Source organism: Haliotis rubra, unplaced genomic scaffold, assembly GCF_003918875.1.
Source record: "Haliotis rubra isolate DU_JTF1 unplaced genomic scaffold, ASM391887v1 Scf110, whole genome shotgun sequence".
Taxonomy (NCBI): Eukaryota; Metazoa; Mollusca; class Gastropoda; order Lepetellida; family Haliotidae; genus Haliotis; species Haliotis rubra.
In genome coordinates, this window is record NW_025765004.1 from 1187028 (window position 1) to 1212814 (window position 25787).

Here is a 25787-nt window from a genome sequence, read left to right on the forward strand (position 1 = left end):
TCTGACCATGTGCATCTGGTGCTTCTGGACTCTGCCAGCCACAACACTGTTAATGTGTGTTGCTGGAATAATTAACTCCCAGCCACATCCTGGGACCATGAGTAGTGTCCAGCCTTGTTGTCTGTTTCAACAAAGCGGTGACAAGACATACATGAAAGAACTTGTAATGTCTCACATGCTATCTAGGGTCTGTAAGAAGTGCAGTAAAACTACCAGTAGGAAATACGTAACTAAACAGAACACAAGCAGCAGAATAGCAAGTGATACAATATTTACTGAAGCATATACACCTTGATGTTTTGAATATTGTAAGCAAGACTATTACCAAACAATGGTGTGTACCAGAGAGTCGGTGGTATGAAAGAAGAGGTGAAGGGTGGAGCAGACAACCTTAAATAGAGACTCTAAGCTACCCAGTTCACATGCTGGTAACATTGCAGCTTCCATAACCAAGCATCAGGTGCTCCTGGCATTTGAACTTTGCTTTGTATGGACATTCCACTCAATTAGTGGGAGAATACCCATTGTGTTGGGTGTTAGCACACGGGAGTTGATACACTGGCTGCTGGGAGCCCTTCCACATGGGAAGATGTTCACTGTTTTACCTTTCCTTCCTCATGCACAAAGAGAAAAAAACAAAGTTGACACAGAGTTTTTTGGCTGTTCCAGCTGTCTGGTATTTGATTTAATTGGTCTTGCTATTGTTGGTGTATACATCAACAAACAGAGACTTCCAGTAAATGTCATCACATTTGGTCCGGTAGGTGCTGCTACATCACCCCATGGGATGTGAGCTACAAATTACACAATATTTACTTGTGCAAACCAAATTTGATTTTGGATGACAAATGTTCATTTCATTTAGGATTTCCCCTTTCACATTTGCTATGTGCAGGTGATGATCGCAGCGTTTTTAATGAGGGCTGTCTAAACACTGTGGTATATTTGTAGAAAGACGTGATTGTAAGCATGGGTTTAGATGACTGGTCATTTGTCTTGATTCGGCGGGATATGGTACAGCTGATTTTTGTGCTTGATATTGCTGCAGCCTGCACAACATACACACCTGCAGCTGCAGCACCAATACACAGGTCATGCTTTGCTCCCATTACCTAAACACAATGGGTCTCATCTCATATGGGGTACAGCAAATCACACTGCTCTTTAGAAGGTATCACTGTGGCAATGCTATGGCTACACTGTATGTCAAGGAAAGCTGATATGAGCTGTTTGACAGAATTATTATCGATTTTCTTCATTTTAGCATTATATCTTTAAATATATTCCTAAGTTTATGATAAATGTTGTTTCAGTTGTGTATGACTCAGTGGTGATGTTTTTTTCTTTCCAGGCCAGGGCCATGTCCAGCTGGACATAGAGATGCGCAATGTGACCAAGTACAAGGGCCAGTCTGTACGCTTGAGATGTGAGATCACTGGCTATCCAATACCTAAGTATACATGGTACAAGAACGATGCACCAATCAATGATAATGATGAAAAAGGGCGCTTCAACGTGCGCAGGACAGCATGGGGAAACAGGTATGGTCAGCTTGCACATATTCCACAGTACATGGAAAGTAGGTCCTTAATGAGAAATACGTAAACATAAGTTTCACTCTCCGCAGTACCATAGAAGTGTATGCTGGATATAATTCTTCTCAAAACTGAGTTAAAACCTGTGCTGTTGGAGTTCAAGATTGAACATATATTGGGCATATGTTTGCTTTGCTTAATGGGGTTGGTGTGGTGAGCCTTGGCAGATGTGTGATTGACTGCAACTTCCCATCATTTCATACATGGAAACCTGTACATCAGCCCGCCCTAAGTTAATATCACTACCATTAATCCTAATGCTGTGTACTCGTCAGAAATGGGAAAGTGAATTTAATTAGGAGTGTTGATAGTACAAGACATGTTCTGCACTTATTCATTGTATATAAATCATGGATGACAATTAAAAGAGGGCTCTTTGGCACTCTTACCATCTCTGATAGGTGCACTGATAGTATTGGAGAAAACATTCCTGATACAGTTAAGAGCCAGCTTGCACATAACTCTCCAAGAGCCAGATCTTTTGGGGCTGCACATGGCTCACTGGCCATTTCATGTGTCCAATGTACCCCAGTGGTAATTTGCCTTGCTTTGTGCCAGACTATTAGGTGTGTTTACAAGCAAATGAGATGCGTTTGTTCAGACTGGATATACTAAGTGGAGATTAGCCATGTAGTGTACAGTAGAAAGCTGTACAGATGGCTTGCCTGCAAGCCAGTGAACGAACAAGTCATAATATTTAGTGTTTCTCTTAACCTGTGTGATGACATCCCCTGTGCAGGGCTTGTCCCGTAGGCCAGTTGGTGTAGTGAAGCAGTCAGTCCCACTTCATCAATAGACACTACTTTCAAACCATAGCATCAATGCTTCATGCATTTAAGAAGTATATACAAATATACAAATACAACCAAAAACATTACGTAGGGCTTCCTGCCTTGAGAATATATCCTGGCATCCTGGTGTGTAAACTTGAAGATATTTATGGGAGATGGTCTAAATTGTTTGGGAAAATTGTCCTGTCCTCATGCCAGGATATTTATTAAGTCAGCATTTTTCAATTAAAGCATTGCTTGAAAGTATCATAAATAATTGTGGTGCAGTCTGTCCTTCCTCTCAGATGTTTCACAGATGGGATAATCTGCCGGTGTGTCTTCCGATTGACATTCTTCACCTTGTTCAATCAAATTACAGCATGCTCTACTCGACCAAAAGGCTTGTATCATATAGTACTGGAAGTTAATTACTGGTCGCCATGAAAAATGTTGCCATTACCTCTAACTGCCTGCTCTTAAGTTTACCAGGTCCTGTCTCATTCTGATTGTGTAATAATTAATTTCGGCAGAGTTGTTGATTCTTTGTCAAACACAGACTTGACAGTTTACATGCTGCTGGTTGGCTGACAACAAAGCTTGCTTTAGTTAGATCTTTATCTCCACTCCTCTTCTTCACCCAAATGGCCACAACTCTTTGCCACTTATGAAGGAGATGAATTGCAACTTAGTGTCACTGCCAATTCAGAATAAATAAACTTTTTGAGTGTTAAGTTTTGTTCTTGTAACATTCCCTTTTTTCATTTTAATTAAAGAAGTGATGTATATGAATCTGGTGTGTTTCACAGGAAGGGTACTTCCTCTGAGAAGCAGGAATATGCTGTTGTTGCAGCAGCCTCTGCTGACTTCAGTCTTATAAATGGGTTCTCTTTGTGCGTAATAATCTTTTTCATTTTATGAAGAAGGATCAGTTTTGGGTAAACTGGGAGCATGCAATTACACTGACTTTGATCTGAATGTAAGTCTTTACTGTGATGAAAATCATCTCACCAGAATTAAATTACTGAATGGTTAGCTTGTCCAGAAACAGTTCACAGCAAGTTGCCTCCATATCAAGAATGTCAAGCAGTATAACTTTGTGAGAGTAGTATGTCTGAAGTAGATTGCTCCAGAGGCAAGCCCAGCTGATGTATTTGTTTCAAACCCAGCTGAATATTTCTTCCCCTCCACAGGGACTGCACTGAAAATGTGCCTAATTTATTATGATTTACAGATGTCTTGGTTACAGCTAAGAGGTCAAAACTTTGCTTAGTCTGTATCAGTTATGTAATTTAAAAAACTAAAATATCTCTAGCAATGATTACATGGACTGAAAGTAAGATGTTTTGGTAAAAATTGCATCAGATGTTGTACATGTCTGATAGAGGAGGTCATGGAAGCTGATCACAGCATGCCTATGGCCAGTGATTGTAGGGGTGCTGTAGCTTAAGCATCCAGGTACCAGTCTGACATAACGATATCTGTAGTTAATTGTATCATGAGATCATCTAGCCGTGCAAAACAGTACTTTTATATATCATGGCTTAAACATAACTTGATGAGAAACATTTTGTTGAGATAGAATGTTTCAGATAAAATGTCTCAGTTATTAAGCTGTCAGTAAACCATAACTGTTCTAGTAATCTTCTCTTTCAATGTATTGTGTATCCATTTCTTGCAAACACTAATGCATGTTCTCTTCTGAAACCACAAGACCTATGAAATAAACCTTGGATATTCAAGGCAATGTGTTCTTTGAAATGTGTACAGCAATTTAGAGGAATGTCCACAATTCGTACTTATTTCAATATTAAACCCACACAAATATCATGTCATTTTGCATATTGATGTGTATTTTAACCACACTTTCATGTCACACTTGTTTATCTATTTTTTCTGCATTTGAACATGTCCATGGTGTGTGGAATTTGGGTGTTGATAAGGACAGTCATAGTCCACAATAGCCTTTACAAAATTCCAGTCTATTAAACATTTATGGGTGCATACCCCTGATCATTATTGCACTTTTGACAACTACCGGTACTGATTGATTGATCAAGTAAACATTTTGCCTGAAAACACCCAGTGATGGCACCTATATACATCTGACCAGAATTGTTTTCTGTGCATATGCATTGCTAATCAATTTAGTTAGTGCCTTTACTTATTCTCTTTAACATTTCCATGTGGAACAACTTTGACTGAGTCTCAAATGATGTTATGTCTCATCTCAAAAGATGGTGGATGTTATTGCCATGGCTAGGAGAAAGGTTCAATGTATTTCAGCAAAATTTGGCCTATACATTGCTCTACATCTCATCTGGTGCCTTGTGCTATTTAATAGAATTTCAACAAAGTCCTGTTCACTGTCAACTACACACAACTAGTCACGAAAATAACAGTTCAGCTTGCCAAGGCTAGAAAACCTAACTCTATTCCTGTCTGATCTATTTTATAGAGTCAACTGAGTCTAATCACTAGTACCATACAGTCACATTTGATAATGAACATTTAGCTGTTTATTCAATACACAAGAAGTCTGTTTTGGTAAGTTGTACCTATACATGATACTCCCGTAAGTAATAGTGGTGTTTGTGCAAAAAGCAAGTCAAAATCATGCAGGAAGTTTGTGATTATGGGGGAACCTTCTCTTGCTTGCTGTTGTGTTCATCCCAGCCCAAGGCATCTTTCAACAAGCTATCTGTCTCCTTCAAGAAGTCTAGCAGGATGAGGTAGCCAAGAAGATGGTGGATGTTATTTCATCTTCCTCCAGCTGAGACCCCATCCAGATTAGACTCCAGTCATATCTATTGATCTTTTATAGCAGATTTTCTTAGGCAGAAGACAGTAAGGGAATCACTATTTGATTCTTGCTTGGCAGCCATATCTACTGAGACAGGGCAACTGAAACAAAACCTAAGGTGGCAAGAGGCCACTTGGGGAACACCTGCAAGGTTAACTAGTACCAGTGGTCGTCACACAGTAGCCAGGACCATCTTTTAGGAAGCCAAACATCCAGTTCACCACAAAAGGATCAGACATGCACCAAATCATCTAATCACAGTAGGTCGCCATGGTCACTGTACAGCAAACACAAAGTTCCAGCAAAAAGTCAAGTCAGTGACCATTACCAGGAAATAATGGTCACCACACATATCACACACACCACACACATGTCCACACATCAGCTATTGTCAGCATCAAGGACAAAGGCTGTAGTGAACACAGTCATCGAGGAACTGTTTCATACGTATTGGAGTTCTTCAGCTGCAAAAGTTTACCGTTGAGCTTATGAACTTTAAAAGAGATTTTTCAACTCTGATGCATGATGAAGACTTCAGCACAATAACAGTCAGATAGCTACTAAAGTTAATTGCCAAGAAGCAATGTCACAAAAAAGGATTTGACATTACTATCGGAAGAGAAAGTAAAACTGGAAAGGAAATCTAATGGTGCTATGCCCGAAGTGACATCCTAACCAGAAGTTGTATGGCAATGACATAAAAGAGGTTGCCTTACAATTATCAACAATGATGTCCATTGTGCCTATTTTTCATGTTAGATGGTAACAGGTTTAACATAGTCACAAAGGAGGGTAGGGTTTATTTCTGGGCCATAGCTTGAAAAGTGTTCGGCATATTTCTACAAAATGTGGCATATGCATTTCTCATCAGACGTACTAATGTCTTTTGCTATTTTTAAAAATTCTGTTTTGTTATGTTTCCATGGCAACAATTTGGACTTTGTCTGAAGCAGTTCTAGGCCTCATTATTGAACCTGAACTCTCAAACAAATGAATATTTTTGTATGGAACTTTACTTCAGGTTTCAGGTGACCAGAGAATTGCTTTCAGTGTTCATATATTACATGTCCATTCTATATATCTTGCTGACATCAAAGAGAAACAAAACTAGATTATGGTAGATAGGCAGAGCTATGACAAACTGCAGTGTCTTACATGTCTCTTTGATTACGTTGGCCTGCAGATAACCCAGAGATAGCAGAACAACAAACAATGGACATGTATAGGAGTTTAAAGATGGTTTATTGAGGGAAGATGTATTGTCACTTCCCCTGTAACTAGCCAGGATCAACAGTTTTATCACCAAGCACATTCATTGTTGAAGCAAACTTCAGCAAACACTTCCACAGGTCACGTTTCATCATCACTCTTCCCTTTTGAAAACTCGCCTTGACAGAAAATTGATAAGTTTTGGTTTTAAATTCACACTTATAAAAACCACATGTCATTTGTTATCAGCCCTGGTGATAAGATAGAAGGTTCTCCATTGGAAGGAGACTTCATACAAAGTGGAATTACTTTTATCTTGTGGTATACATGTATGGTCCATGATGATAAAACAAATATCATTCCAAATAGAATTTCAGTATCCTTTAAACTTCCTCAAAATACTTTTTTTTTTTCTGGATAGTTAATATTGCTTTCTGAAATTACACATATTCCAAAAGTTATGACTAGTACACACTTATACTGTTTATTTAGTAATGATATGTCCTGGGTTTTTAAAACACTTTTATAACCATATTTATCATCCCATTTCCTGTCCAAAACTATGGCTGATGAAGTGCAGGAGTCATTATAAATACAGATGGATATTTGATATGGAAATAATATGTATTTATGAAGGAAACTAATAAGCATGAGACCCTAAGTGGGGCTAGATGGTCTGCGGCAAGCTGAGCTAGGGGTAGAGACCTAGGGTAGGGACAAGGAGGTGACTACAAGTGCACAGACCGACAAGGCAGGTGGATCCGCCAGACTAGAGTAAACACAGCCAGTCTCCACATACAGGGTAGTTGGATGCAGACGGCATCCACAGCCTCACTGTTGTGTGCAGCACCAATGATATTTTCCACACAACCAATGTTGTTTCACCTGCAAATTGTTTACCCTCAATTAAGCTGGGGTGTGCGCAGTGTAATAACATATCGCTTCACAGCTTTTTCCAAGTGAAATTCCTTCAATTCTCAGACTGGAATGATCTTGGTCTGCTGCTATAAAACCAGTATTAATTTCAAACATTTACCCAAGTGAGAATAATGTTTGAATGGGTTACCATTCCCGGAATCCTCAGTGCACTACTATCCAGTGTTGCCATTGCAAGTACATGTTCGTTTTAGTGATAGTATCACACCACAGAAACACAAACACTTCCCGGAATCATTTCAGCAATTACATTCTGTCCCAGTAAAATATTGGTTGACACCACAGCAGGTAGTGTCACCACTTGAGGAAAGCTTAGTTAATACAATCCTCAGTAAATACATCTACAGCATTATTCACTAGCTGTAAATTGTAGGCCAGAAAAGTTACACTGAGAGGTCTGTGATTTTTCAGACTGCGCATTTCAAACCTGGAAACAACAGATACTGGCTTCTACACATGCAAAGCATCAAACAGCTTTGGACAAGAAGAGACAACTGGTGTCCTTGCTGTCCGCAATGGTATGTATCGGCTACTCTTGCTTTTGCATCTCAAGTCACATGTACACAATAATTAACTGTCACATATATTCCATATATACTACTTAGTACTAAATAAATTGCATTTGATTGGCTAAGCAACGAAATAATTTTGTGTAAATGCTTCCACTAATAAGAAATACTGACATACCGAACTGATTAGCTGATGACAGAGGGGGCAGGGCTTTTATTATATACCATTTAAACTTAGGGTAGTAATACAGGGGTGCAATATGGATGACGTGGTCAAATTCCGTATTGCACCCCAGATTCCGTATTGAACCCCTGCCGCTACGCTATGAGTTGTTTTATTAAGTAACAGATTAATGCAAGATAAGAGGGTATATAATAAATATAGAATGTCATACTAGTGCATTTGGATGTTTTGTATTGAACGAGTAGATGTCATGGGAGCAGAGAAACAACGTTGTTTCTCTGCTCCCATGACATCTTCTCGCCAAATGCATAGTATGGCATTCTATATATTTATTGCATCATTGCGTTGAATGATATAACTGATTCATGTCATTTCTTTTTTGTTACTGGTGAACTAAGCTATCTGTGAAGTTATTATATATGTATGATAATTGACACTTTGCATGTAATCTGGGTTTTTTTATGCTAATACCTCCAAATAAGGTCAGTTCAAATTGATGTCAGTTTAAATATGTTAATTTCAGTGCTATACTATGGGTTTTGTTTGTTTTTTCACTTCACACATTATGATTTCATACAAAATCCATATTTTGTATGACCATTATATGCCATCTGTTAACAGTTTTTGCTAAAGAAATACTTTTCCCTAATCTTGTCATTACCTGTAGTATTTACTTCCACCAATTGTGTTGCAGAAATATCCACCAAGATTTGTCATAGGAAGTTTGTTTCTGCTTTCAGTTCAATGTTATTTTCAAATAGTGAAATCGTTTTCCGGTTTTTATCTTGTATCAGAATAAAAAGAATGGCATGGAGATTTGGGAATCAACCAGGAAATTGCTAAAATGACCCAAATGATGAACACATTGATGAATCGGAGCTATCCATATAAAACTCACTGTAACATATATAAGAATGTCAAATACTGTATGTGGGAAAATGTATTGCAAATGATTCCATGGCATTTTATTGGCTAACCAAGCAATGTATTTTGTATTTAAATGTCCATGAACACCATTAGGCCAGGCCATGATTAAAAAAGCAGTCTGTCAAGTTATTGTTGTTGTATTTATTCATAAGAAATGTACACACCAGATTTTTGGGCTAATGTCTCCTTAAACACACACAAAAATATTTGAGTATATTCTTGAGTAAACTTTGCTCCATTAAAATAATATACAAAGCTATCAAGTTTCATCGGTAGTTGGATAAACTATTGATCCATGGGTGCTTAATGTTGTTGTATTATTATTTTTTCAAATGTAAATAATGACAACTTATACTGTACATAAGAGCAGACAGCTATCATTTGATTTGTGTAAATACCATCCACATTTAAACAAAAATCCACATCTAACCATATTGAGATGCAAACTAGACAACTTCCTCACATGTGTCATACTGAGTCTTTGGTGGAAAGGAATGTGTCCATTGTAGTGCTGTCATTTGGCTTCAGTGCTGGAGACTGAGTGAAGGAATGCAAAATTCATCCATATTCTAAAGATTCGATAGTCCATCAGATCAGAATATCTAGATAAAGTGTAAGTTATTCTGTACGTGATATATCATCATGGTATATAATGGCAAAAAACAGACTATTCTCACAGCGGATACTATATACATGTTGATTGCTTGTTGTTTTTAGTGAAGTGTAGGTTCATTGCTGTTCTGTTCCAAGTTTTATGGGGGTTTTTATGTCATTTTGAGCATTATCATACCATACATATTTAGATGAAAATATAACATATACAAATTTGCTTAGTGAAAACTTCGTGACATAGAGAGGAGTGAGTGAGTGAGTTTGGTTTTACGCCACTTTTAGCAATATTCTAGCAATATCACGGCGGGGTACACCAGAAATGGGCTTCACACATTGTACCTATATGGGGAATCGAACCCGGGTCTTCGGTGTGACGAGCCAACGCTTTAACCACTAGGCTACACCACCGACCCACATCAGATAGGAACAATTAAGTTAAATATATATATATATATGTCACTGTATAGCAGCCCATAGCCCAGTGGTTGAGTAATACTGTGGTGTCTTACAGAACCTGCACCAGAGCCTCCAAGTTCCGGTGGGAAGAACCCAGGCAAGCCAGGTGATGTTGACTTCAAGGCAGAACTCCCAGGCGATGGAGATGAGTAAGTTCTCAACAACTTACAGACAGTGTTTTCAAAGGAAGTTTACTGTTTTTAGATAACTGCTTTATACTGATCAGTAATTTCCCTGCCACAATTAAGTTGAACGATTGAATAGAGAATAAAGAGTCGTCTTCTCTTGCTTTGTTGCCCAATAGTATATGTAGATATTTACTTATGAACTCAAGGAAATATGTTGGGAAATGAATATTGTTTTTAATGCAACAATGGGCTTTTTTCTTGGAAATTACCATGGAAGATAAAGACACAAAAAAAACAGGCAAATATAGATTGATTTATTTATTTATTTGGGTGGGGGAGTTGGGAATATTCAAGCAATTGGAAAACTGTACAGTTACAATTACTTGTAAGACAGCCTTTGTCTGCTCAACATATCAGGTACATATGGGTTCATAACGTAATGAATATCCATGTATCTGTCCGTCAGGCAACTAATCCGTCTCACCATACCAAATGTCAAATATCTAACTGTTGTTTAAATGTGTCACTTTTTGCTTTAAATGCTGATAACTATTTGCTGGTTCCTATTACATAAGAGACGTCACAATAAACATGCGGGTAGTGCTGCAGCTTTCTTCCTGGTGAGAAGGAACACAACAAGTAACACAAAATGGAAGACATAAGTTTCCACTTTTCTTATCGGTTACTGCTTTTTCTCCAGATTCAACGGCAAATACAACTCTGAGTTCCTGCCAGGAAAGTGAGTATGGTGATTGGCTATGATAGCACCAGATTCTGGTAGTTTTTGCCTGTCTTCATTGGAAACAGTTTTCCATATCTGTTACAAGGTTATCGTCCCATGTACATTCTGGTCATAATTCTTCACATAAGAGGACAAGCTTGCCCTTTCCATTTGTAATTGGTTTTGAGCAAATATACTGTTCAAGTTTTGATGTGTAAACTAAATTTGAAAACATTCTTTTAACTATATTGCACTATATCTAGTGTTACTCTGCAGTGGTGAAAGTTTACCATCAGAATAGGTTCATGCTACTTAATGGTTGTGTAAGAACTGAGCTAGACTCACAACTAGTCTCTGAAATGAAAATATTTTACAGAAAAAAAGTTCATAATAAAAAAAATAAAATATAATAAAAAGGAGCCCAGAGACTTTCTTCATTTTCAGAAGCTTTTCCTGAAGCTGTGAAATCTAGACTTGCCACATTTTCTAGACTTGCGTGGGCTCTCTTGGATATATTTGCTTCAGGGTCTGTATGACAGACTAGAACTGAGCTGAACGGCATCAAAGCAAAAGGGTATTGCTGCCTTCATAGAGTTGTTGGATTTACAACAATAGGAGCACATCAACACTACTATTCCCAGCACATGTTGTAATAAGCAATACAGGGATGATTGAAACCATAGGGCAATTCCAAAGAGACTTTGAAACGCCCACGTTAATGAAAACCATCAAAAACAGGTTGGGGACTATTAGGCAGCGCTGTTTATGTTTCATATGTTGATACAGTTGCCACTGCAGAGGCAAGGCTTGGCAAAGGCTGGTCTAAATAAATGATTGCTCATTACCCAACAGTGATAACATCTTGATGTGCTCAGATAGCAGATCACATTTGCACTACAACAACAAACTATCTTCTATAAATAAATGACCAGCACCAGTAGCCTATTGTTTACATTTTGAAATGATAAATCACAGACTGGATTACATCAATTATGAGCATTTAGAGTTACGTGATGCAAGTTCAACACTAAGTAAGCCCACATGTGAGTGATTAGTGTACTAATGAGTGCAATTACTGGCGACTATACAATAGTGTTAATGTGGTGCTGGAGACCACACCCTTCCCCACCCTAACACCTCCTTCTTGCCCCACCCCCAACAGCTGTTTGAGAGGGTCAAAGGTCAAATATTTGAATTAGAAAAAGAAAAACCTCAAGCTTAGGGGAGTAATGAATTTTATAATTTGCTGTGAAATAGGTTGATATCATCTGAATTTCAGGACAAAATTGCTTTTTGACGATGTACAACAGAGAATTTAACCTTTTATGTTTAACACTTTAAATGTTATGTGTATAAAACTATGTATATCCCGCTGTGTTAAGTGCATACTGCTCTACAATTTGTGATGGTTTGTTATGTCCTGCATATATTATCTCCACCAGGGAGGAGAAGGAGGAGGACCAGGGATCAGGCTTCTGTCAAGTCTACAGAGGGAGCACCTGCTCCAAGTTTGTGGGCAACATGAGCATATATGTCACATCCAAACTCACACAAAGTCGCAAGGAAGAAAAACTCATCGGTAAATACTTTTCTATCTTGTGGCCTGTACAATTTGAATGGGATAATTCATGGAAATGTGTGGATTGTTTCAGTTTGGATTAGGGATGGCTCAAAATGTGGTTGGGTAATACATGATACTACAACAGAGATATGATGTCATCATTTCTGTCTAAAACAGAATTGTCAAACAGAACAAAACGATTATGTAAGAAGGGTGTAACTAGAGTAATTAATTAGTTGTCTAATTAAAGATATCTGCAGCTGTTTGCTGTGTGACAAGGCATGAGTCAGACAGAATAACAGCCCTTTGACAGAGATTGATGTGCTTAGACAGATAAACACCTGCCTACCAATATCCAGTGGTGCAGTGCCAGGAGGGGACACCACCTTACTGTAGCAGGCCCTCTAGTATACTGGGCCGGCAGAACACTGTAGTGCAGGTCTCCCTGGTTTTACCACAAGGAACACACAGTAGAATTAACTGATAAAGACTGTGGATTGAGAAATACCCCCACTTTTTCATATTGTGGCAGCTTGGAGAGCTAAGTTGTGTAAGATTTAGCTATTAGACTTGCTGTTATTTCATGAATTTGATTGCTTATCTCAGGTTGTCTGTGCTTGGCGTTATCTGCTTATTTATGTGTCTTACTTCAACTTTTACCCTCCCTGAGGAATTTCAGACTACTCTGAAGTCAGTTACCTCAGGTCCTGTCTTTTGAAATACACTAATTATTTAGCACTCTGCTGATTACAGTGTGACGCTGTTGAGGTTATGGCATGAGGGGCGAAACTGGGGGGGATGGCTCATTACATTCTACATCTCACAGTAGTGTGGGTCACTTTCATCAGTCTGAAACAAGGAAGGGCATATATAATCATGTGGTGTACTCACAGCATTATGTGTTGGATTGCCACCTGGCAGATGTATTATTATCACCTCTGGTACAGAATGCTGTCGACACGTTACACAATTGAAACTTGATATGCTTCATTATGAAGATGGCTCTACATCCCCATAATGTAATGATGTCTTTCATTTCTACAAAAGATAATGTCATATTGTAGAGGTGTTTGAATGTTAAAGCTAGCTGTTCACATATTCATCAATGCTGGGGGAAGTTGCATGTTGAACCATTCTTGTGTATGCTCCAGCGGGCTTTGCTGTGATCGGGTCATCCAGCCACCTGTCCTCCAAATGCCAGGAGTATGCCATCCGCTCCCTGTGCTTCCACTCCCTCCCTCTGTGTGACACCAACACCAACAACCCAAGGCCACGACAGATTTGCAAGGACGAATGTGAAATCCTGGAGGAGTCAATCTGCAAGACTGAGTATATCCTAGCTAAACAACACCAGCTTATAGGTGGGTGATGGATACGACATATCAATCTTTACATTGTAACCAAACAACACCAGCTTCTAGGTGGGTGTTAGATACAGATATCGATCTTTACATTGTTACCAAACAACACCAGCTCCTAGATGGGTGATAGATACAGATATCGATCTTTACATTGTTACCAAACAACACCAGCTCCTAGATGGGTGATAGATACAGATATCGATCTTTACATTGTTACCAAACAACACCAGCTCCTAGATGGGTGATAGATACAGATATCGATCTTTACATTGTTACCAAACAACACCAGCTCCTAGATGGGTGATAGATACAACAGATATCGATCTTTACATTGTTACCAAACAACACCAGCTCCTAGATGGGTGATAGATACAACAGATATCGATCTTTATATTGTTACCAAACAACACCAGCTCCTAGATGGGTGATAGATACAACAGATATCGATCTTTACATTGTTACCAAACAACACCAGCTTCTAGGTGGGTATTAGATACAACAGATATCAACATTTATATTGTAGCCAAACAGCACCAACCTATTGACAGCTGTCAATTTTTATGTATCATAGTTAGACAACATTTGTTCATAGCTGAGTGCTAAATCCAAGCATTGCCTATACATCATGGGTTTGTATGATCTTTGTCTCCACGAAGCACATTAACACTTTACTAAGTATTCGCTGCATTCATGTCACTACCTTATTTCAGGCAGACTGGTATGTCATTTGACCAATGATCACTCATATTTCATAATACAAATGGTAATATGTTTCATGCAGCATGGGTGATCGTCTTGTGACGTTTTGGTGCCTCTGTGTTTCAGGCAACTCACTGCTGCCAGACTGCAAGAAGTTGGCTGGCCCTGGCACACCGGAGGGAGATAACTGTATCCGTGTGGGGATCAGCATCACAGAGGGCTACAATAAGAGTGAGTAGTACCACAGGACACGGCCACTCAACACATGCACCTTCATCCATTTCTTAACTAAGTTGCAGCCCACCTACATCTGTTTAGTAAGAATCAGCTGGGATTTGGCTAACATGATTCACCTATGGTTCCTAAATGTCACATGAATTGGTTCATGATAACACTGTCCTCACATAATTCATCCATGATGCCCATTCGTGGCAATTAATTGTCTTGATATCTTTGTAAGCATTGGAACATGTAATCCAGGGGCTCCTTTCACGAAGCAACCTTTACTCAGATTAACCTTAACTCCCATTCTTTAACACTGCACTAAGGTTACCTTAGTCACTTACGACCACCTTAGTGCTTTGCGAAAGGAGGCCCAGGTCAGCATTAAAATTGTATAGCCCAAATTATTTGTTCTTATATTTTCTTATTGGTAACTTTATCCAACTTAATCCCACAATTTGTTGCCATGAAATTCCTATGCATGATAAGGATATTGTAATTACAGAGCACAATTGCTATAACGGGACTGGGACAACATATGAGGGAAATGTAAGCAAAACGAAGAGTGGCTTCACTTGCCAGAAGTGGAACTCGGACACTCCCCATCAACACTTCTTCAAATCCTCCCGATACCCTATTGTTGGTGAGTATGTCTCTGCATAGGGAATAATCATTACAAATCTACCTGTATTACACCATTGCCATAAATCTTTACATTTTGGCTAACATCACACTATAAAAACTTCACAGTTCTGTCCTCTTGACTGACAGCTGTCCATAATCAGTTGTCCCATTAATAATGTCCCACGCCTGAGGTGACTTCTTGACCATAGTGCCGCAACCTAGCAACAATAGTTTCTCAATAAATTATATCCATTCAGCTGTACTATTTACATAAGGTTTAAAATATATTACACAGAAATTATCTCAACCAGTTATCATCCAGCATGCATATATGGCTTGATGGTTGAATACTGGCATGAAACATTAGCAAGAAGACTTTTTTCAGAGAATTAAACTATTTTATAAAGCAACACTTGCACCTTTTTTCTCATTCATACAAGAATAAAGTAATAAGAAAAGATATAATATTAGTATTTATGAAAGTTTAAAAGTTTACCAAATATATACGCAAATAGATCATTGCTGAGATTTAAGTAATATTAAACACTTTTGTTTCTTACAGTGTTCAAACTGCTACAACATGTAAATGCCAAAGCAGACAGTACATATATTCATATAAGACTAACCTGAAACAAGTGTTTTGCTGTCCACTTGTTTGTGTAAGACACATGCAATGTGACAAAGGGTCAGCTTGGCCAATCAGTTGACCACATCATGGATTGGATGTGTTAAAAGCAAACATAATGGTAGTTCTGTGGAATGTTTTTGTTTATATCCTTGACATTATTCTGAGTCAAGCCTATTATAGGGACCATTCATAAATTATGGCAGGGGGAAGGTGATGAAGATTTGTATGGAGAAGCAATGTGAATGACTTCGCCTAAGATTTATGTACAAAGTAAGAGACCCCCCTGCATGTACCAAATCAATAGTATATTTCAGACTGTATACTAATACAGTATGCTACAGTAACTTAACAGACCCTTCACATTGTAACACCACATGGACTTTTAAACTCAAAATTATTTAGTACCTCATGGAAGCATACCCTGGTTGTCAATGTCGATAGACTGGAAGTGCTTATGAATTATATTTTTATGATAGCCAAAGACATAGGACTGTCAAGATTGTATTTGTAAGGACCAAAGATGAACATTGATATTGTGTATGTCCACTGTTACCCTAAGATTCAATTGTACATATCGGATCAAATGGTTGTGATATTCTGGAACAGATGTGGATAATGTAATGCAAACACATTTCTAGCCTGACATAAAAGAACTGCTACACTGTCACATATGTTTTCATTTTTGTATTATATGAATATTTATTTGTTTCAGGTTCTCATAATTATTGTCGTAATCCTGGCAACCAAGAAGAAGCCCCGTGGTGCTTCACAACCAATGGACGTGTTCAGAAGGAAGTGTGTGCCATACCAAAGTGTGGTGAGTATACCCATAGCTACAGTGAGCTTCAGCTGATGCATTATGTACTCTTTTATCTCTCAATCCTCTCTTTGTTTCCAAACTTTAGCTTCCAAACCAATTCTTAGCTTCATTTAAAGGTTAAAGACAAAAGAACAGATATCCATTTGCTTTTTAGCTCTCCATAGCAGAGACTCTATGTATGTTTGACATGAAGACTGCCTTCAACAAACAGCCTCTATGATGCTACACTATGCAGAAGTTAACTCTGCAAACACTCTGCTAAGAACTGCTAAATCTATGGTCTTGAATTGAAAATGGTAGCCATATTGAAAGTGGTGTTTCTCCTGTTATTAATGGATATTATAAAAGTTTGTTACTTAGTATGAACATTATGTAATATTAAGAATATTTATGTCTGCATATTCTTGTTTACACATTTATATTGAGTATTTTGTTACTTAATTCTATAATTACATAAACATGATGTTTTGAGGATCTTCAGATTTTTCTCAAGGAAATAAAGGCATTCATTCATTCATTCCTTCACTCGCTCGCTCGCTGAATACAACTGCCCAACTCGCTGAGACATTCTATTTTTGTGTACATTGACCTACCCAACTCCTACTTAGCAGTAGGACTGGTTCTTTGTAATAGTGTTATTATGAATTGTTTCAGATGATAGACACGTTGCTTACAATTGTATTATCTAAAAAACATTATGGGGATTCATTTACTTGTGCATTGTAACAGGTACAATTCTATAGCTGTTATGGGTTTGAATATATTCTGCTGTGTATTTTAGTGTTTCACAACATGCTTGCGTGTGTTTCAGTTGGTGGAGCTAGTGGATCAGCAGGGGGGAGAAGAGCAAGGCAACAAACTCATGTTCATATTGGTTCCTGGTATCACAGTCCCACTGGCTCTTGCTTTGCTCCTTGCCCTTGTCTGCTTCTGCCAGCAATCAAGGAGCAGACAAAATGGCAAGGGGAAGACTGCCAATCGACCAAATGTCCCAATGGAAATGAGTCCCCTCAACCCCAAACCAAGCTCGCGAGCCAGAGAATTTCCAATGGGCAACATACGCTTTCTTCAAGAACTGGGTGAAGGTGCTTTTGGCAAAGTTTATAAAGGAGAACTATTGGGATTGTATGGCGACAATAGTGTCAGCAAGGTTGCTATCAAGACCTTGAAAGACACTGCAACTCCAAAGACACAAAATGACTTTCGACGTGAAGTTGACCTGATGTCAGAAATGAGACACCCAAATATTGTGTGTCTGCTAGGTGTATGTATGAAACAGGAGCCAATGTGCATGTTGTTTGAGTATATGACACATGGTGACCTGCATGAGTATCTCCTGATGCATTCACCCCACTCTGATATATCAGGAAAGGATGACGAGGGGGCAGCTAAGTTACTGGAGTATCCTGACATGCTGTTCATGTCACTGCAGATAGCTGCAGGCATGGAGTATCTGGCCAGCCACCATTTTGTCCACCGAGACTTGGCAGCCAGAAACATCCTGGTTGGAGAAAACCTGACAGTCAAAATCTCTGACTTCGGGTTATCAAGAGATGTTTACTCTTCTGATTACTACCGTGTCCAAAGTAAATCTCTATTGCCTGTTCGCTGGATGCCACCTGAGTCTATCATGTATGGTAAATTCACAACTGATAGTGATGTTTGGGCATTTGGGGTTGTCTTGTGGGAGGTATTCAGCTATGGCCTTCAACCATATTTTGGGTACTCTAACCAAGAGGTGATTGAGATGATCCGTTCCAGACAGATTCTAGGATGTCCCGAAGATTGTCCAGCTCGCATATATGGCTTGATGGTTGAATGCTGGCATGAAACACCAGCTAGAAGACCTTCTTTCAGAGAAATGCATGCTCGTCTGAGAGCCTGGAAGGGAGAAATAATGACTGGCCAGAATCCACACTGGAGCCTGTCCCAGAGTCACTCGGCACACTCAAGCAGTACTCACCAGAGTTCCCACAGCCAGCCCAGCCACCACAGCAGCACTGGACCGAGCAACACCACCGCCGTTACTGGGTTGACTGGCAGCAGCAATACTTCAGACCCCATGTACCACCCAATTGCTCAACCACCCCAGATGGTCATGCACCACCCTAACCTGCCCAGCCACATGCAGCCGCTGCTGCCACCTCACAACACTAGGAACGGACCACCACCCTATAATAAGTTGGAGAATTCTCAAACTAAAATATCACCACCTGGTTCAGTAGCAAGTTCAAATTCTACAAAAAGTGCCACATCGCAAGGTTCCTCTACTGGGAACCTCAAGCCTGGAAATCATAATGCCATGCCCTTGTACATAGGGAACAATGCCAAAAAATGGCACACCATCTGTGACGGAGTGCAACCGTTTTAATAGTCTAATGTCACACAATGGATACATTCCTGATCAGAGGACTTCAGAAATATAAGGTGTACCAGTATGCACAGAGGTGTGTGCTGACTGCCCGATAGAGCTCCCAGAGTCTGTCACTGCTTGATTGTGATGATACAATGATGCTGTTACATGATTGTACAAATTATTTCGTCATTGGAATACAACCAGAATGGGAATGGTTCTGTTGTTTCTGGCACAACTGATGCCAGTTGATGTGTTAAGACACTGGTGTGCAATGCTGAACGTGACCGTTCTCAGTAAACGATGCAATAACATAGTGTTATAAAGTGCCACTGGCTTCAACCAGATGTCTTCAACTTGCTGAACATTGACTCGGTGCTATGAGATTTGTTGACTTTTGTATAATGCAGTTAAGTAGAAGACATGCCTCCCAAGCTTGCCCTATGCCTTAGAGTCATGGGTGCAGCTGGCTGTCACTAGTATGGTAGCAATACCAAAGATAAACTTTGGGCCAATATTTGTTGCACTATACCTAGAAGCTTCAGTGTTTGTTTTGTTTGGCCATAGAATTCAGTTAAAACTTACACGTGGTTCAGTTCATGGGGAAATATGAGAATGATGGTGTGACTTGCTAAAAATCAAATATGTTTATTTGAAAATAAGGACATTTTGAGAATTTGAGATGATTTCCACATCGCCCTTGGACAAGTGTTGGAGCAGTTTTAAATGATGCTATTCACAGTTACTGTGATATATAGATCAGTATTGTTGTTAATTTTGCAGTTACTTTGTTTTGCCTGACTAGCTGTTGTCTATTTATTTTATTCAAGTCTAACTTGTGAGTAACAGCATAATACTATACTCTGTAGACCAGCCTAAAGACCAAAGATTGTAGCCTTAAAGCAATCTTAGATTGCAAACAATCTTCACAATTTTTTGTTGCTAGATGGAGTTTTAGTAGCATTTTAATCTGTTTTGATGCTTGTGTGAGTCTTGGGAACATGAGAGACAGTCTGTGTGGCAGATGGAAGGATGTGTTGATTGTGAGGGGTATCGTTATACTTATCTGTCACTAACATTATTGCATGAAGACAATCAGACAATTTGAGTGGGTGGGTAGGAAGGAATGGACCTTTTGAGGAGGAAACCGGTGATAGCTGAAATAACCTCTGGCACATGAAAGCAAAAATATGCATGAATGAGGATGTGTAACAGTCCCTTTTGCCTATGTTGATGCAGCACAGATACTGTCCCTCCTGCCTGTGTTGACACAGCACCTGTACTGGAAGACTGTCCTTCATGCCTGTGTTGACACAGCACCTGTACTGGAAGACTGTCCCTCCTGCCTGTGTTGACACAGCACCTGTACTGGAAGACTGTCCTTCCTGCCTGTTTGTCCTTCATGCCTGTGTTGACAGCAAGACTGTCCCTCCTGCCTGTGTTGACACAGCACCTGTACTGGAAGACTGTCCTTCATGCCTGTGTTGACACAGCACCGTACTGCAAGACTGTCCTTCCTGCCTGTTTTGGTACAGCACCAGTACTGGAAGACTGTCCTTCGTGCCTGTTTTGGTACAGCATCTGTACTGGAAGCTGGTCCTTCATGCCTGTTTTGGTACAGCATCTGTACTGGAAGCTGGTCCTTCGTGCCTGTTTTGGTACAACACCTGAACTGGAAGATTGTCCCTCCTGCCTGTGTTGACACAACACCTGTACTGGAAGACTGTCCCTCCTGCCTGTGTTGACACAGCACCTGTACTGGAAGACTGTCCCTCCTGCCTGTGTTGACACAGCACCTGTACTGGAAGACTGTCCTTCGTGCCTGTTTTGGTACAGCACCTGTACTGGAAGACTGTCCTTCATGCCTGTGTTGACACAGCACCTGTACTGGAAGACTGTCCTTCATGCCTGTTTTGGTACAGTATCTGTACTGGAAGCTGGTCCTTCGTGCCTGTTTTGGTACAACACCTGAACTGGAAGATTGTCCCTCCTGCCTGTGTTGACACAACACCTGTACTGGAAGACTGTCCTTCATGCCTGTTTTGGTACAGCATCTGTACTGGAAGCTGGTCCTTCGTGCCTGTTTTGGTACAACACCTGTACTGGAAGACTGTCCTTCGTGCCTGTTTTGGTACAGCATCTGTACAGGAAGACTGTCCTTCATGCCTGTTTTGGTACAGCACCAGTACTGGAAGACTGTCCTTTGTGCCTGTTTTGGTACAGCACCAGTACTGGAAGACTGTCCCTCCTGCCTGTGTTGACACAGCACCTGTACTGGAAGACTGTCCTTCGTGCCTGTTTTGGTACAGCATCTGTACTGGAAGCTGGTCCTTCGTGCCTGTTTTGGTACAACACCTGAACTGGAAGCTGGTCCTTCGTGCCTGTTTTGGTACAACACCTGAACTGGAAGACTGTCCCTCCTGCCTGTGTTGACACAGCACCTGTACTGGAAGACTGTCCCTCCTGCCTGTGTTGACACAGCACCTGTACTGGAAGACTGTCCTTCGTGCCTGTTTTGGTACAACACCTGAACTGGAAGCTGGTCCTTCGTGCCTGTTTTGGTACAACACCTGAACTGGAAGACTGTCCCTCCTGCCTGTGTTGACCTAGCACCAGTACAGGAAGACTGTCCCCTCATGCCTGTGTTGACCTAGCACCAGTACAGGAAGACTGTCCCTCCTGCCTGTGTTGACACAGCACCTGTACTGGAAGACTGTCCTTCGTGCCTGTTTTGGTACAGCATCTGTACTGGAAGCTGGTCCTTCGTGCCTGTTTTGGTACAACACCTGAACTGGAAGCTGGTCCTTCGTGCCTGTTTTGGTACAACACCTGAACTGGAAGACTGTCCCTCCTGCCTGTGTTGACACAGCACCTGTACTGGAAGACTGTCCCTCCTGCCTGTGTTGACCTAGCACCAGTACTGGAAGACTGTCCCTCCTGCCTGTGTTGACCTAGCACCAGTACAGGAAGACTGTCCCTCCTGCCTGTGTTGACACAGCACCTGTACTGGAAAACTGTCACTCCTGCCTGTGTTGACCTAGCACCAGTACAGGAAGACTGTCCCCTCATGCCTGTGTTGACACAGCACCAGTACTGGAAGACTGTCCCTCCTGCCTGTGTTGACTGTAGCACCAGTACCTCCTGCCTGAAGACTGTCCTGTACTGGAAGACTGCCTGTGTTGACCTAGCACCAGTACTGGAAGACTGTCCCTCCTGCCTGTGTTGACCTAGCACCAGTACTGGAAGACTGTCCCTCCTGCCTGTGTTGACCTAGCACCAGTACTGGAAGACTGTCCCTCCTGCCTGTGTTGACCTAGCACCAGTACTGGAAGACTGTCCCTCCTGCCTGTGTTGACCTAGCACCAGTACTGGAAGACTGTCCTCCTGCCTGTGTTGACCTAGCACCAGTACTGGAAGACTGTCCCTCCTGCCTGTGTTGACACAGTGTTGACTGTCTAGCACCACCAGTACTGGAAGACTGTCCCTCCTGCCTGTGTTGACCTAGCACCAGTACTGGAAGACTGTCCCTCCTGCCTGTGTTGACACAGCACCTGTACTGGAAGACTGTCCCTCCTGCCTGTGTTGACACAGCACCAGTACTGGAAGACTGTCCCTCCTGCCTGTGTTGACACAGCACCTGTACTGGAGGATCCCATCCTGCCTGTGTTGACCTAGCACCAGTACTGGAAGACTGTCCCTCCTGCCTGTGTTGACACAGCACCTGTACTGGAAGACTGTCCCTCCTGCCTGTGTTGACCTAGCACCAGTACTGGAAGACTGTCCCTCCTGCCTGTGTTGACCTAGCACCAGTACTGGAAGACTGTCCCTCCTGCCCGTGTTGACCTAGCACCAGTACTGGAAGACTGTCCCTCCTGCCTGTGTTGACACAGCACCAGTACTGGAAGACTGTCCCTCCTGCCTGTGTTGACACATCACCTGTACTGGAAGACTGTCCCTCCTGCCTGTGTTGACCTAGCACCAGTACTGGAAGACTGTCCCTCCTGCCTGTGTTGACCTAGCACCAGTACTGGAAGACTGTCCCTCCTGCCTGTGTTGACCTAGCACCAGTACAGGAAGACTGTCCCTCCTGCCTGTTTTGGTACAGCACCTGTACTGGAAGACTGTCCCTCCTGCCTGTGTTGACCTAGCACCTGTACTGGAAGACTGTCCCTCCTGCCTGTGTTGACCTAGCACCAGTACTGGAAGACTGTCCCTCCTGCCTGTGTTGACCTAGCACCAGTACTGGAAGACTGTCCCTCCTGCCTGTGTTGACCTAGCACTAGTACTGGAAGACTGTCCCTCCTGCCTGTGTTGACCTAGCACCAGTACAGGAAGACTGTCCCTCCTGCCTGTTTTGGTACAGCACCTGCCAGTACTGGAAGACTGTCCCTCCTGCCTGTTTTGGTACAGCACCTGTACTGGAAGACTGTCCCTCCTGCCTGTGTTGACACAGCACCTGTACTGGAGGATCCCATCCTGCCTGTTTTGGTACAGCACCTGTTCTTGAAGATTGTCCTTCGTGCCTGTTTTTATGCCTCACCAGTACTAGAAGAATCCACTAGTCCACTTTCAGCAAAGTTGACGTTAGACAGTTATTTATGTGTTCATGCACTTACATAAGCATGTCTGTGCATAAAGTGTGTCTGGAGAGCATGTATGAGACGTGTGAGTGAGTGAGTGTTTTGTACAGTTACATAGTGCCATTTTTGTACCCAGTCAGCTAGAGCATCTAGCCTGTCTGTGTGTCTGTTTATCTACTGGAGCACCATATTATCAGAGGCTGAGCTTTGCATGGGATAATAATGCTGATGTCCAATGGACTTATACCAACATTGTTGTTGAAATGGAGACATCATGCATTTGATGCATCCTGAAAGTTGACTGCCCATACACAGCTATTATATAACTTAGAGTTTAGTTATTCATGTTGTGTACAAACACTCTCAAGTTACATGAAATCTTGATGGCAAATTTGACTGGAATGCAATCGAAACACTTTTTATCTTGTTTAAATGTACAATATTTACCCCCAGTTTGTTGGTACTCAGAGCTATGCATATTCTTACTGTGATTTCTACACTACTCATCTGTCCTACTGATGTTTGCCTTATGAATGTATCTATCTGGCTTCTCTGGCGTACATGTTGGAGCTCACTGCTCACTGCTAGTGTCAGTGGGCTCTGTAAGCTGTTGTCATGTGCCCCTAGCCATATGCTGACTGACCTGATGCTAAGGGCGGCAGTCTGTACTTAGCTTGTATATATGCCTTAATAGGACAACAGTTGACAACATGTACATACTACATATTGTTGTGCAACACCTAGAATGCAAAGTTGTACAAATTATTCAGCTTCTCTCAAACACTATTTTCTACTCATTCTCCATGATGAAATATTTCATTCATATTTATGATTAGAAGTTAGTTGAAGTTACAACAATATTGTGAAATCAAAGATGACATAATTGGAGTTGATGCAATACCTTTTTGTAATTAGAGTGCAGTGAGAAGCTGATGACAACTTTGACCTGGTGCTACATGTAAAGGCTTATATGCTGTCTGTGCATGTAAATTATGGAAGTTACATATAATGCATATCAGAGAAATCTGTTGCATGTGTCATTGATTATAAAATGCTGATATTGTCTAATAAAACTGGTAAAATTGAAAGTTATGTCTTTGTCTTGCAACTAGCAAAATGATACCCTTACGGATAAAAACTATTTGGAACAAAACTGGTTTGGTAGATTTGGGAAAAGAAAATGAAGAGATCACTAATATATTATAAACGCTGCTCAGTTGGACCAGCAATGCTGTGCTAGCTCTTATCTAACCTTGTTTTAAGGATATTCTTCTTAATACACTTAATTTATGCAACTACCGGCATATTCTATTCTTCTTCTTTTTTACTGACATTATCAGTTGGCTGAAATCTAAGGGCAAGATCATAGAGTATTCATTATACACAGAGATAATATTTTGTATCAAGATACCTTTTGGGAAAACACTATCAATATTATTCAGGTCTGATACCATTATTTTGGTTGAGAAAGTCGGGGTATTGAAAAGGTATATGATAAAAAACATGGAGGGAGCAAGTGAAATTGGTTTTATGCCAATTTAAGGAATATTCCAACATCTCACATTTAGGTACACAAGAAATGTGCTTCATACACTGCAGCTATATGGAGAAATGAACCTGGGGTCTTCAGCATGACAAACCCACCAGGCTTCCTCAGAACCCTTTCAATGAATACCTGTGAGACATCCATTTAGTAAAACACTATACTTGTGAATGCCCTACCATTATTACGGTATAGCTATAAATCCTGTATTTTGACTGTCATCACACTCAAATGTCTGTCTGTCTGTTATCTATAATCAAGCCTGAAAGTCTTAGTGTCTTGCTAGCTGTACTATATTTGAAAATCTCTCTGGCATGAAAATCTCACTGATCACAAAATTTGAAATTCTAAGTTAGCACATTACAGTTGGTAGATGTCACACCATAACTAGATGTTCAATATAACAGTAGGGTTGGTATCATCAGCAGCTGAAGAGTACATACTTTTTGTTTACTGGTAGTCATCTAGTAATTGGGGAGGAAGTGTTTGAATCAACATGGTCCTACATTTTTATCTTTTTGTAAGAAGTGCGCTTAGTTCAGGATCACT

The 25787-nt window shown here is 40.6% G+C and overlaps 1 protein-coding gene and 1 long non-coding RNA gene across 7 annotated transcripts; one reads left to right on the forward strand and one right to left on the reverse strand.

Annotated features, from left to right (window-relative positions):
- Window positions 1-1352: 1352 nt before the first annotated feature.
- Window positions 1353-20489, forward strand: LOC124286154 (inactive tyrosine-protein kinase transmembrane receptor ROR1-like). 2 transcript variants are annotated; one of them, XM_046722513.1, is made up of 10 exons: window positions 1353-1541; window positions 7722-7828; window positions 10054-10147; window positions 10827-10865; window positions 12290-12426; window positions 13560-13769; window positions 14595-14699; window positions 15196-15333; window positions 16655-16759; window positions 17574-17965. In XM_046722513.1, the coding sequence occupies exons 1-10, from the start codon at window positions 1381-1383 to the stop codon at window positions 17843-17845; spliced, it is 1368 nt and encodes a 455-aa protein (XP_046578469.1). In that variant the 5' UTR covers window positions 1353-1380; the 3' UTR covers window positions 17846-17965. The 2 variants fall into 2 exon arrangements, with proteins under 2 accessions (XP_046578469.1, XP_046578462.1); XM_046722506.1 differs by lacking the exons at window positions 1353-1541; window positions 7722-7828; window positions 10054-10147; ... (2 more) ...; window positions 13560-13769; window positions 14595-14699 and having other exon boundaries at window positions 15211-15333; window positions 17574-20489.
- Window positions 20413-23579, reverse strand: LOC124286171. Of its 5 annotated transcripts, none has more exons than XR_006900965.1 (7): window positions 23529-23579; window positions 22617-22752; window positions 22300-22471; window positions 21988-22066; window positions 21514-21599; window positions 21342-21470; window positions 20431-20478 (listed from the first exon to the last, which is right to left on the reverse strand). It is a non-coding gene; the product is annotated as an uncharacterized LOC124286171 (long non-coding RNA). The 5 variants fall into 5 exon arrangements; XR_006900962.1 differs by having other exon boundaries at window positions 20464-20478; window positions 21342-21384; XR_006900970.1 differs by lacking the exon at window positions 23529-23579 and adding an exon at window positions 23052-23076 and having other exon boundaries at window positions 20464-20478; window positions 21342-21384.
- Window positions 23580-25787: the final 2208 nt, after the last annotated feature.

Bases quoted from the DNA above. Each gene is read 5' to 3' on its own strand.
- LOC124286154 (XM_046722506.1), top strand. From the start codon at position 16,718: ATGGACGTGTTCAGAAGGAAGTGTGTGCCATACCAAAGTGTG. The intron at 16,760-17,573 runs GTGAGTATACCC...CGTGTGTTTCAG, and splicing joins GTGTGCCATACCAAAGTGTG to TTGGTGGAGCTAGTGGATCA.